Source organism: Onychostruthus taczanowskii, unplaced genomic scaffold (assembly GCF_017590055.1).
Source record: "Onychostruthus taczanowskii isolate IOZ18803 unplaced genomic scaffold, ASM1759005v1 scaffold48, whole genome shotgun sequence".
Lineage (NCBI taxonomy): Eukaryota > Metazoa > Chordata > Aves > Passeriformes > Passeridae > Onychostruthus > Onychostruthus taczanowskii.
In genome coordinates this window covers 109619-123975 of record NW_024502347.1, presented here as the reverse complement: position 1 = coordinate 123975, position 14357 = coordinate 109619, and the positions used below count along the sequence as shown (strand labels likewise).

General features: G+C 38.2%; 1 protein-coding gene across 1 annotated transcript in view; it reads right to left on the bottom strand.

The window, feature by feature from the left end:
- Positions 1-14357, bottom strand: part of LAMA4 (laminin subunit alpha 4) — a 99266-nt gene that overhangs the window by 29086 nt on the left and 55823 nt on the right. The window contains exons 13-21 of the mRNA XM_041414872.1: positions 13958-14106; positions 11859-12000; positions 10719-10815; positions 9787-9903; positions 8979-9164; positions 3627-3766; positions 2268-2441; positions 1101-1243; positions 594-756 (exon numbers count right to left, since the gene is read on the bottom strand). Coding sequence (XP_041270806.1) covers positions 594-756; positions 1101-1243; positions 2268-2441; positions 3627-3766; positions 8979-9164; positions 9787-9903; positions 10719-10815; positions 11859-12000; positions 13958-14106 — 1311 coding nt within the window. The remainder of the gene's footprint in view (positions 1-593; positions 757-1100; positions 1244-2267; positions 2442-3626; positions 3767-8978; positions 9165-9786; positions 9904-10718; positions 10816-11858; positions 12001-13957; positions 14107-14357) is intronic.

The window sequence follows — 14357 nt, the reverse complement described above, 5'->3', positions numbered from 1 at the left end:
CTGGGAAGCTGAGAAGCCTCAGAGGAAAAAGAAAACAGCAATTATCTGATTTGCTTCTCCTGTGTTTTGCTGCTTTGGAATGTAGTTAGAGATTGTTTATCTAACATGTAAATAGTTTTAACTTAATGACCAATCACAGTCAAGCTGTGTCAGGACTCCAGAAGAAGTCATGAGTTTTTCATTATTATCTTTTAACCTTCTGCCTGTATCCTTTCGGTATTCTTTAGTATAGTTTAGTATAGCATTCTATAATATAATATAAAATAATATAATATAATATAATGTAATAATAAATTAGCCATCTAAGAATATGGAGTCAAATTATTATTTCCTTCCTTCGAGGGGGGACCCCTGAAACTACTACAGCCTTCCTTTTAGTACTTTCCAGGAAACATGAACAGCAGCTCACAGACACCTGATCATCATACTTCCATGACAAAATATGCTAGGCAAAACTCCTTCACCATGGCTAAAATATAGAGTTCTAAGATGATACATGACTAAATAATCTACCATTTCTGTTTTTAAACAGAAGTCCAGTAAGTTTAGTTTGCACTATTTAATTTTGAATAGAGATTATTTATCTGACTGACCTTGAAGCCTGGAGGCACTCCACCAACATAGAAAACAGCATTTTCAGGTTCCAAACTAAGGAGTGAGCCAGGACCAAGAACCTCTCCCTTTTTGATGAATTTTTCTTCAGCTGTGCTGCTAAGGCTGGGCACAGTTAAAAACATCTTGCCGTGTCTTCCGATCCTGTAGAAAAGAATTGTAAGAGAAGAGAATTTCATGTTGGTCAGACTTACAAAAGAGCAAACAAGCCTCCAACTCAGGAGGTAACTGAAAACAGAAAGGGTTTTATTTCCTTAGAGAAGACTAGTAAACAGGAGGTAAAAAAAGGGAGGAACCACATACACTGTCTCTTCTTCCCTGTGGCCCCTTGGGTCTTGGCTCTTGAAAAGCAGGAAGAATTTCCATTTATTTCAGTAGGAGTAGAATCAGGCACTGAAAATTCCTGATCAGCAGTTCTGACATAGCCTTTTCTGCTTGATTTTTCCATTAGCTGTTTGATTTTGGGGAAATACACGATATCACTTTACCTCTCAATTTTGATGATGCTGAAGTAAGAAGGCCAGGTGCTGACTGGTTTGGCATCCAGAGGTATTTCCACATCTTGGTCCCCCAGATTATAAATGTACACAAGGTTGTCATTTTTAATTGCAAGACCCATGTAATGTTTTGCCTAAAACACCAATGCAGAGGGATGTTAGAGATACAACATTGGAAGAGATTTAATGCAGGACATAAGTAAAGGTAAGCTTTGATAAACTGGATGACACCTTCAAATATTACCGAAAGCTATTTAAAAAGAAACAAAAGCTTTATTCTCTAATTGGTTGCTTTCACTGCATAAAACTCTACAGAAAGAAAGTCTCTGATATTTTATGTTATATTCATTTTGACTGAGGTAAATTCAAGGTTATGAGATCTCTGCTGGCCATGAATTAGTCATGTTCAATGGGAAGCTGTTCATCATTATTTAGTGTGCAGCGCCATGTGCAGGAAATAGTCTAAAACCAAAGTATTATGCTGTAATTAAATATTCTGCCAAGTGGCGTTTCACTCGATTTATATTCAGTAGACATTCTTTTTAGGAAAGCTTAAAAATGAAAGCCTGCCTCTTTACCTTCTCAAGTAATAGGTTGCCAGAATGATACCTGGCTTATGAGTTGTGATCTTTTTTCCTTTCAGAACCACAGTTTAAAGAACAGTTATTTCAAAGTAGTGATCAAGAGTGTACACAGTGTACAACAGCAGCACAAGCCACAGATAAAGAAGTCTGCTTATCTTGCGGGCCTATGACATCAGAGATTTGGAATTGACACTGTCAGCAGCATAAACTGATTAAAGCATATCTCACAGAAGCCAGGCAGGTGATATTAACTGCTTCAGAGCACCTTGCTACTGGCAGAGGAGATAGCAAGTGTGGCTCACAGCAGTGACAATCAAAGCAGTTCACTGCAGGCAGTCTAATTTGCTTTTTAGAGAGAATCCTTCATTGTTTGGGGTGACAAGTCTCAAGGACAGGGGTCTCAGGAACCCTCGCTCTTTGCTTGTCACAAAATCAATGGTGGTCATAGAATAGACACCTTTAGTTCTGAAACACAAAGAAACAGTGAGAGGAAAAACTGAGGGCAAATAAATTTCAAACTGATTTAATTTTTTTTTAAATATATGCATAAAAGTTAACTGGGTTATTCTCTTACATTTTTGTTTCCGAGGTACAAAACGAATCTGTCCGGAGAGGCTGCCAGTTGTGGGTTGTCTTTGTGGAGCTTTATGTACAAACTCATGGAAGTGAAAGATTTCAGTTCTTCCACGTTGATCTTTGGATTGACTTCAACAGCTGACTGGCCTTCAAACATCATAGAGACTTGGACCTGCAGTTGCAAACGGGCAAAGTGAGACACGTGTTGTTGCCTGGGGTCATTACCTAAGGTAAGTGTGTGACAATACTGTGCCAGCAGCCTTGCTTACTGCAAGAGTGGAGTTGGCACCTATATATTGGCATGTGAATTGCATGTTTGTAACAATCTTTCCTGAAAGACATGGTAAAGATTATGGAGAAAGTTATCTTAAAATTGATTAAAGGTCCTAATGAACTCTGCTTAAGCATATTCATAAAGTAAATTACATTTCAGTGGGAGATAGATGTGTGCTTAGTTGAATCAGGGCTACATTACTATGTATGCCACATAATGAAATTCTTACACAGCTATAAAACTTCTGCCCATAATTTATTTCTTTGCTTTGGGAGTAGTACGACCATTTTCTGTTCATGAGCAATCCTGTTATATCATTGAATCTACAGTAATATTTATGAGATGCTAAAAAAAATTGTAATACTGTTCATTTTAGTTCAAAATGCTTTCAACATAACTGAAGTAATGTTTTCAAGTTTAAACACAGTATACCCAAATCACAAAATACATTTTAAAGAACAGTCAAGCACTACACGCAAACTGATTTTCCAAAGTTATATTCCAGCACTGTGAACATACAATATTGCACTGAATTTTTTATTTCTCTGAATGAATTCAAATATACTTGACCTTGACTTCTTGTTAGAGAAAAAACCCTTATTATTTACGTATGGTAATGAAAGTGGTTTTTTCTCTATTAAATATGTGTGAGCCAAGGATTCTCTTACCCTGCAGAAAATTAATTCAAATGAACGGAAAAAAAATGCAGTAATCCCAGAAAAGCTTACATTAAATTGCTGTAATTATTACTCATGGTAATTAGCTTTGTAGGTAATTTGCCTACAAATTATAGGTAATTAGGTTTTGTTGTTCTGGCCATCTTATACATTGTGCCCAAATCTTTATTGTAAAGTTGCTACTGCAGTAACAATAGTCTACCATGAATACTATGATAATGTCAAAGGCTTGCAAATAGTAACTGTAAAGATTTTAATGACCTCCAATGTGCTTTGTTCATCCAGTTTTGGGGAGGTGACAGTGTCCAGGTTTTGGTTTCTAGCATAGCCCAAGGAAATGGAGGTTATAGTAAGATTTGATTATTAGAACTATTAACCAAAAGTCCAAAAAATCCAAAAGTTTTACCTTGCTTGCTACACTCCTGGTCTGAGCAATTAACTCTCTGATCCGCTGAATGCTGGAAGAAATATTGTTTGCTGGTGCCTTTTGTTCTACTCTGCGCATTTTGTCCAGGAGTTGAGGGAAAACTTCTGTAAGTTTCTTCACTGCAGTTAAAAAAAGAAGAGACACATATTTTTTCCTCTTTGAAAGATTGGTTTTGCATCAGGAATATTCCACCCTTTCCTCTTAGGTTATCTCACCTGCCTCCTTCTGCTTTCTGACCAAGTCATAATTATGATGTGTGAGATGCAGTGATTTCAGAAAGGGTAGTGAATTCTCAGAATCTGGTATTGCTAAAGTTTTTGGAAATAAGTTTGCACAAAGGACACCATGTTTTCTTAGGACTCATAGGTAATACTGTGGTGTGTTACCCCTAATACTTTCCTCAAGGAACTCTGCAAATATTAATAGTTTTAACCTTTTAATCTTCCTTCAAGACAAATGAATGTTAAGCCTAATTTTACATCTACAGGAACTGAAAGAGAAGGGTTATTTGTTCAGCATCTCACTGCATGTCTCTGGCTGACATGGTAACTGCATCTGAGGGTTATGGTTCACGAACTCTTCAAATTCACTGCAGGGGAGATGTATAGGCTGTTTTCCTCAGCTTTCAGCTATGCATGTCTCCAGAGGTCATCACCCAGAGAGCAGCAGTGGCTGCACAGGAGATGTGTTTACTTGTGGCTCACAGTCCACTCTCATGAAAGAAACATAGCCAATTTCATGCTGTGGTGTACAGCAACAGAAGTCCCTTAGATGATGATGATGCATGTGCACCTAAACTGTGCTTAGTAGCTGCCCCAGACCTTGTGATTTGTAACCTTGTTAACTTTCCTGCCTGCATGTGCCAGGGGTCATGAATTAGAGTCCTGGACCTTTGGTCTTTCGCTGCTGTGTCCTCTGGTGGTACATGTGCAAATGTCATTGTTATCGAAGGGAAATGCAGGGGCTCTGTTGTGTTCAAAGTAAGAGAAGTCCTTTCCCAGGAAGATAAGCAGAAAAATTACCAAGAAGGAAAAATAACAACCCTTAATTATAATCCAATTTTATCACATCAGAATCCAATGACATGCTGCCCTTTGAAGGATATTTACACATCACATAATTTTTCATCTTTAATTAAATGTAGGTACAAGAAGCTGAGTATAATGAAATGCGATTTTAGCTGCGAGCTACGTGCATATAAGAAAAATTCAGCATTCAGAGTTAATTTTAATGACATGGATTCACTGTAAAGGTTAAGACCAGATTTGTAGGGTTTAAAGTTATATTTTAGGGGATGTCAACTTACATCCACCTGCTCTTGTGTTCTTCCTGTCATATTTTTACCTTTGTCTGGGACTTATAGAAGGGCTTGTGTTGGAAGGGACCTTAAATATTACCTAGTTCCACCCCCCCCTGCTGTGGGCAAGGACACCTTGCACTGGACCACATGGCTGAGAGCCCCATGCAACCTGGCCTTGAACATCTCTGGATGAAGACTGTGGAGAGTCAGGTAAAGGGGCTAATCATCCGATATAGGAGAGTGTGTAAAAAACAGGGGAGGAGGAGCAGACTCCAATAATTTTTCTGTGCTTCCAGTCTGTACTGAATGAGCCTCAGCCTCATTCATATCAACCCAGAGTATGAGAATACCCCGTGGAGTCCTACAAGTCTGCTTGTTTTTGGATAGAGTGAAAAATCTGTATTTGTCAGTCCTGTCCTGTCTCTGCTTGGCTGTTTTCATTTGTGCTTTACTCTCCAAGTTCAGTCTAGGAGTGGGCCATATAGAACTTGAGACCCTCAATTTTTTTCCATTTAGTCCTGAAAGGCCTTATGTAGTAGGACTTAGCAATCGGCTGTTCTATATAAAGCTTACTGTACATTAAAATATCATGATTTTAATGAATCCTCAAAGAATTACAGTAAATTTTCTACTTAAAAACCCCCAACAAAACCAAATCAACTTATAGGAGGTTTTCTTTACCTTTTTTCATTTTTAAGGCAAAAATACTGTAATCTCAGAAAATATTTAGCAAATTGCAGCCACTTTTTTGTTTTTAGTAATCTGAAACTGAATTGGAATTGTGTTTAATTCACTATCTTAAAACCTGGCTTTTCTGTTTGAAATTTGATGTATTAAACTTGAAAGGCTACTATAACATGTAAACACAAAACTAACGTGTGACTACTAGAAGTATTGTGAAATTGCACTATAAATCTCTTGCTCTTGGCCTTTATAATGACATTTTTCAACACAGAAGAACATTGATTTTGATTTTTGAGATGAAAGTGAGAGTAGAAAACTAGTCTTACCCAGTGATAAAATATAAAAAAAGAAGAGAAGGGAAATTGCCAAGGAAGAAATACCCTGACTGTAACCTTCCAGACATTTTCCCCTTTTACTTTTTCCTTCCCACACTGCCTGCCACCCTCCCTGCTGAAGCCCACCAGTTCCCTGCACAATGGCAGCATGGATTATTCTCAGACAAACTGCACAGCCGAGACATGCTCTCACCCTTCCAAACACCAAGAGCAAGCTTTATTCAAGGGCAGTGCAGACATGCCAGCTTAGAGGCTTCAGCTGCTCTGGTACTGTTATTGGCATGAAGATCAGGTGTTTTGGTGTTCCAGGCATCTGCCTGAACGTTTGTTGTGACTTTCCTTTGGACTTGGATGGACATTCCTCCTGTCAGATCAACCTCTCCTGGCAGAATACACAGCTGATCTGGGCACACTTCATCATGCCTGCCATGTCTGCATCTGTCTTCCTGGGCTGTGAATCACAATCACATCTGTCTGGAGCACTACCTGTGCCAGCCTCCTGTGTGGCACTGTTCTCTCTTCTCAGCTATTTCCACCCGATCTTTCTGGCAAAAACATCTCATTGTACCTTTAAACAAACAAACCAAATGCCTTCAGAGCAAAAATGCCATGGGAAAGCTTCCTAGTACAAATGTACTAGGGCACATTTGCTGTAGGTTGGATATTAACATCTCTCCAAGAGTTACTTTGTGGTCAGCAGGCCCTCCAGGAGCTCAGATAGGAACAAATATTTTCAAGGTGACTCCTGACCTGCAAACCCACCATCACAGAGAAGACATTTTTTCCAGGCACTTCACATAGGAGCTGTTCTTGTTCCTTTTTGGGAACATAACCAAGGGAGAGCTCACCATTTGAACTCTATTCACCCTTACAGAGCATCTCAAATGCTGCTGGAAATATTTCCTCCAGTACAAGAGCTAGTATGAGCAGATTTTTTTTAGATCCTGTATGTCTGCTGGTATTTTGAGCATGAAGAGCCAAATGTGGTCTGTGTTCCTGCTCTACCCACTACACTGGCAAGGGAAAATGTTAAATGTAAATCAACTGTAAAGGTGAATAAAACCAGTCTCATGTGTAAGCTATAGCACACTGTTTCTCTTGGAAGTTTTTCATCATACCATTCCCTCCTCGGCTGCCAATCATATCCACATTTGCATTATTTTACATGGTAATTAGAGCCCATAGCCTAAACTACTCGGTGGTGATCAAAAACATTTTACAGCAATGCAATCCAATCCAAGTGCTGCTATATTAGCTACACTCTGATGGAGCTCTGTGCAGTGACTAGCAGTGAGCTTACCCATTCCCAGAGGGAGAGGTTCACTGTTCCCTTTTGATGAAAGGCTCAGAGAAATCTGAGTTTCCTCCAGTTCTGGAGCCAGAAATTGGGATATTGAATAGCACCAATTTACTTCTTGTAAAGGGAACCACTTCTATACCAGTTCTTGGGAGCACTCACTTAACCATAAATACTAGGTAGATGTAAGGGTCTTATGGGCCATGGAATTCTGAAAATAACATGACTCTTGGGATTCCCCAGCTGAGAGGGAAGACTGTGACTTTGGAACACTTGAAACAATGTTGAGTTTGGTGCTCATAACACCATTTGCAGTAAAATGACACTTGAGTTGCAAACTTCCTGACAGAAGGAGAAAGGATTTAGGGCAGTAGATCTAAGATTCAGACTTTCTGGAGACAGAGTCAATGAAGTTATGGAATTTCTCCGGGGCACTTTTAGGAGGCAAGACATCACTGAACAGGTCTGCAGGTGATGGTATCATCAAAAGTGTGAAGGAAATTACTTGTTCTGGACTTCCAACCTCCCTAGTCATAAATATCTTAGGATTAGTGACCCTCCTGAGCAGAGTCAAGAATACATGGAGCAATAAATAGAGGTGTTCTAATCAATTTTTTATTCCAAATATTTTCATTTCTAGATTGATTATTTTCTTCCCTGATTATTGTTTTCCTTTTTTCTACAGTCAGTTCATTCCAACTTCATGTCTCTTTTTCTACTCTTGCCTATCATCTTCATTTTAATTTTGTAGTCTGCCTTAGCTTTTCTTTTGTCTTTTTATTTGCCTTAAATTTTTCATAAGTTTTCCAATGTTTCCAATAATAAAAGTGGAATTAATGTGATGTTTACAAGCTTCTCCAGAAATCACCCTGCTTAAATATTTTATTTTCTCCTTTATCCTCTTTGACCCCTTTGTTTAGACTACAAGCTCATCAAGTGAGGGACCATTTCTTCTCCATGTTTGCACACCTGAAGACAAAAGGGCTCTGTTTTCAAATGCTTCTCAATGTTAAAAAGCAAACAAACAGAAAACACTAAATCACCAACCATAATAGCAAGAAGTGTTTAAACAAGCTGTTTACCGTTCAGTGTGTCCTTGGTACCCTGATAAAAATGAATTAGAATTCAGTAAGTCTTCAGCACTTAAGTGTTTAAATAATTTTTGGAAGTTCCTGAGGATCCAAAGTTTTTAAAATATAGTCAAGTGTGTTGGAATGTTGGGGAACACAAGACAGATGATGGACTTTGGACCTGGTTTACGTAAGAGATTTGCTAACAGGATGCCTTGGCAAAGGCAAACGGGAACTTTGAAAATTAGACCTAGATAGGAAGAAGATTTCATCAGACAGGTTGACCGGAAAAAGAAAATCCTATTAAACTCTGCAAGCAAGTGATGTTGTTATATGCATAAGTTTGTGTATGCAATTTTAGCTTTATCATTGTAGTACACATCACTAGTGTTCCTGAAATAGTATATAAGTGTTTGTATCCCACAATAAAATCGGATTCTGATTACTGAGTCAGTCTCCCCGTCTCTCTCCATTCCCGACAGTCAAGACCTAGACAACTGCTAAGTTTGGAAAATCTTAATGGAGACAAAATGCTAGAAGATTATATGCAATGAATATGCAATGTAAACAATTCTTACAACTTGTTGTTGTGATGATTTCCTGATTTTTTAGCACTGAGGAATGGCAAACTTCAGGTCGCCCTACCTGCATCCCCAGCTGAATGCACAGCACTGTCATATGCCTCTGAATTTTGCTGGAAGTCTTGCAGGTTTTGGGACCACAGCCTCACGTTCTCACCCATGGGGGTCGTAGCCTGTGTTACTGTGGTGGTAGCACTCACAGCCTCTGCAGTCTTCAGCTGAGCTTGCTCCAAACGCTCTCTGGCCTCCTCTACAGAACAAATAGGAAATGATAAGAAATGAACTTTTTCAAATATTCAAGTGTGTTGTATGTGCCATCCCTCCCCACTCTCTGTCTCCGCCTTCCCTTTTCTCTTCTTCCCTCCAGTTTATTTACACTGAGCGTGACGTCGTATGGAATGGAATGGAATATTCTTTTGGTCAGTTGGGGTCAGCTGTCCTGGCTGTGCTCTTTCTTAGCTTCCCATGCATTCCCAGTCTCCTCACCAGCATGAAAAGCAGAAAAGGCCTTGGCTCTGTGTAAGCCCTGCTCAGTAGCAACAAAAACATCTCTGTATTATCAACTCTGTTCAACAAAAATCCAAAACACAGCTCCATGCTAGCCACTATGAAGAAATTAACTCTACTGCAGCCAAGACCAGCACAAGGTTCAAGAAGACTGTTAATAATTTCAGTGACAAAACATTTAATTTCATTCTGAAAGTGTTAAAGCTGGGTATTTGATATCTAGGTCTAGTAGTTTCAGCCAAACTCTTTTAAGTGCCCGCAGTGCTGAACTCTTAGCAGCAACTTCATATCCATATTCAAAGATAAAAGTGTGCTCTTGAATGTATGAAGACAAAGCATCACAGAGATGAAGTTCCTCTCCCAACCTGTCTCTGCTGACTGCATTTTTGCGATGGCTCTCAGCAGCTGGCTCCGCAGGGCATTCATCCTGGCAAAAGTGCCATTGACTTGCCAGCTGGTGTCTGCAATGGTGTAACTGCTGCCTGTGGGGACAAAAGGGAGGTACAGCTGAGGGGTGTCCAAGTGGTGTCTGAAAAGGTAAATTCAGCCCTGGGGAGGTATGTCCTTAGGCATTTACTATGCCGTGGACAGCATACCATGGCCTCTTTTCATTTAGGATATACTTGCACTCCTGACTTTACATAATCTAGAGGAAAAACCAGCCCTGCAGCACCCCTGCTTGCCACAGGGTGTCTTCCAAAAACCTGGAGAGCTGTGATCCAGTCAGTATTTTTTGTTCTTTCTTTACCAGAAGTGCTGAGAATAGCTGCAACTGGTACACAGGAATAGTTTTAAGGAACTGAAATTGTCCTGAAAAATTTAAAAAGTAATTCTGTAATTCTAGATCTTTCTTTCATTTACAGTGAAGAAAGACCAAACTACTTTAACATTTGTTATTACTCTCCACTGGTGAAATCCAGCTTTCTGAACATTTAAACTGCTGTGATTTGATTTTAATTGAACTACTTAATGGAGCATATTTATCAGTGAACAATGGTTTGCAGGGTCACATATTAAAACAGCAGTAGTATCTGAAATAGACTTTTCATGAATGAAATAAACTATCAGTATCTAGTAGGATGACAAAATATGAGCTACTCAAACTGTGCCCATGGCCATTTCAAGCACTTTGTGTGGTAAATTCAATCAAGAACCTCTTCTGTTGCAGCAGTAGTTCTGCTTAGTGATATGCTTCTGAAATTTATTTTAATGTCCTTTTTTTTTATTTTATTTATTTATTTATTTTTTTTTTAGTGGCTATAAGCTGATTGGGAAAGTAGAAAGGATGTATATTTACTGTCATGTGCTGTCCGTTGTAGCTGCATGGCTCGGATGAGAAGTTCTTCACTTTTACCTTTATGGTAAATGACCTGAGTATCAATTCCAACTGCAGCCTACAAGCATGTTCCAAAAAAGAAAGTCAGAATAATCCTCATCAAATATTCCACTTTATTGTGATTAATTGTGGGCAGTATTTTACCTGCATATAAATGCAACTGCAAAGTCACTGCAGTTTCGTTTGCTTTGTTAACATTTAAGATTAGCAGTTGGATTGGGAAAAAAGTCTGAAAAGCAAAATTTTCTGTTTTAAGAAAGTTTAGAGAAGTGTATCGTTTTCCAAACAACAGTACTGGGTAAAAAAGATGGAGAAAATTTATCAGTTCCAGTTTAGTACACATGACTAAATGCTGCCTGTTATTTAGGTGTTGTGACTGTTCATTTCCACTGTCATCTCAGAGGGGTGATGAATGTTTTCACTTCATGGTGAGCTGCCTTGCAGTCTGAAGCAGTATGCTGGACACAGAGGGCTGGACTTGAAATCCCTCAGCCCTCTGGGGTTCAGACTCCTTTACTCTACCCAAATCCTCTGGCTATCCCACTAATAAATTGCTTGTAAATAACATGTATACAGATTGATAACTACAGGCATACAAAAAATACATGTAAGGTATTTTGGAACAGCAAGGCCAGAGAAAAAAATTAGCATCCTACTCCTCACACTGAGTGTATGAGTGGGTTGTCCCATTTCAACCTTATTTTCTATGAGACACAGTGATGTCTTGACCACATTTCCTGCCATATGGCACTGAGCGAAGCAGGAGGACTCAAGCACTAAATGCCAGCTCAGGTTCCTACAACAGTAGGGGGTTGTCTGTAATTTCACAGAAATGTCTCATGTGAGTGACAGCACAGAGCAGCATCACCCTGTGGGACAGGGACAGAATAACCTCCTGTGTCTTTTCAAATACCAGGGGACTTCAGACTGGAAGAATAATTAACTACATGGGATTTAATTCAGGAAATAATAAAGGAAAAAATTGTGCAGTGAGAAGTTCAATACTGCCAGTTAAGATAAATTTGTTTTTTCTTTACATTTAGGTGCCTGAGGTCTCTGAAGCATTGTAAAGTAAAAGTTGGGATTATGAAAATTACTTACATCCTTGACCCGGTTTGTTGTGTTCAGTGCCAGCAATGCAACTTCCTTGGCTTCTTCAATATAACCAGCAATGTTTTCATACACATTTGAAGCATTGATTGCCCTTTGTACCAAGCCATTCGAATCAACACCATACAAATTCCTGTTAAAAAGAGCAAAAGGTGAAAGAAACCAAACTGAATCAAAGTAGTTTCTGACTACATAATCACACACATAAATGTACTTGGCCTAACTGGTATATCTCTTCATTGTGTTTGACCAATCTAAAGCAGGGGAAAACTGTGTGGATAGGAGACTCTTCCCTGCCATTTAACTCTGAGAATTTTGCCCTTAACATTTATGTGGGCAGCAACAAATGACTACTCAGCTTTTGCTTTTTTTTTTTTCTTCCTAGATTAGATATTCCATAAATTAACAGAATAACAGGTCTATCAGTAAACCTTCTTTAAGAATAATTCCTATCCATGAATGGAAAGACCTATGTGTTCCAGTGACCAGGATAGCTGTGTCACTGTCCTGTCTATATTTTCCAAAGGTAAGTGGGAAAAGAGGGAGAATCAGATGAAGAACTACCCCTAGCCATGAGAATTTGCAGGAAATTAGACTGAAAGAGGCCTTTAATGACATGGTTTTGATCTGTGTATTAAGTGATAACTGGTCTTCAGGGGAGATTCCAAACAGAAAACAGTTGAGGGCTCAACATTCGTCTGTTAACAATTTCAAATAAATATTATTTTTTAATGTTCTGGTGATAAGCAGATTGCAATAGATTCTAAATATAGATGTATTTGCACATGTGTGCATTCACTTCAAAGTGTTTGCACACAGAGAGATTATTAAATTTCCAGATTCAGCATTATCGCAAGAATTTTCTGCTAAATTCCCTTAAGGCAAAACAATAAACTCTATCAAATAAAAGCCTAACAGTCTAATAAAGTAAACCTATAAAACCAAGATGTTTTGAAGACAGGCTAAATGTTTTAAAGGATTAAAGTTTCACTGCAGGACAATCTTCTCAACAAATAATAAGAGTCAGCATTATTCCATCTAGGTGTTTTGTAATTACTTTTGTTTGCTTTTTGTGAAATTCCTAATGTGTTGGACTTGGTAATAATTTTTAAATTATTTTGGAAAGGGAGGAAGGATAGCTATATGGGGTATCTGCTTTAAAATTAGTCTGCTGTCCCCAGTTAGCTGATGTCAGACTGAACATATTGTTTGGTTTTTTATGTTTCTGTAGTTTGTGTGTCATTATAGAACAGTTTCAGATGTCAGCTTTATACAATTGCATAAAAGAAGACCATCTGTTATTTTTTTTCTCTATTTTAATCTGCTATCTAGGGCATACGAATATTAAGAAACAACTGGTATTTAGATAATATACTTGAAGAGTAGTTGTAAGCTTATCTTCCAAAAGCATATGCCTATGATATTACTTAAGGTAGAATTTACGGCATATTTTATTTAAGAATTCATTTACAGCAGTGATTTTCTCATGGACAGTCCCAATTGCAAAGAAAAAAAAAATAAATTTATCTAGAAGTAATTTTTTAGTAAATTGGTGCAATGTTGATGCATTTAGTACCTTTCAACAAAATGGAAAGAGTTACAATAAGTTTTTGATGCTGTTGTGAGCCAGTTTCATTGGGACACAACCTACTGAGCATCAGAACTGCTCCATCTGTAAATCTGTTGGAGTAAAGTTATCTCAAACCTCATTTTGTGCCCTGTAATGCTAAACATTTTTTTAAACGTAAATAAACTTATTGATATGAGCAATTTCTGCAGACCCCATTTAATCTTGCTTCTATTATTTTACTTTTAACTAATCCACCTTTCCTATTTTGCTATAGGAAGAGGAGAACATGCCCAATTAGACTAGAGAGAATGTCATGTAAGATATATACTTGTTCTTTAAAATGTTCCATAGATTTTGCCTTGCTCAACTTCAGCTGTTCTCTGTGTACCATGACCAGTCCTTCTACACAAGACTTAACACTGATTTGTTTAGTGCCTGTTTATTGTCATTGTGCTTCTGCTTGTCTTTTCAGCTGTTCAGTAAGTGGCACTTGTGTTAACAGAGTCTGCTTAAATTTTACCCATCCAGCTCATCAGCAAGTCTTCTTAGGTTTTGTGCATGATGCATAGCCTTTTCTACCAGTTCATCATCAAACAGGGACAGGTTGGCTATTTTTTCTTGTAGTTCCTTTTTTGCTCCATCTATTTCTGCGTAGAACCCTGATGCATTCTGAACAAAACAGGGAAGGGAGGAAAGAAGATGAAAGCTGCAAAAAATCAAGTCTGTATTTTGATTATGTTTTTTTTTTACCCTTTATATTATTATAATGTTCCCTTATTTCTGTTATAGTTGTTTTATTTTATGTCTTTAAAAGAAAAAGGGGAAAGATCTAATGGTGAATGCCAGTATTGAGACAAATGCAGGAAGATGAAAATCAACAAAAATTCTGGAAATCACTTAAGAAGGCATTGGAGACAGAT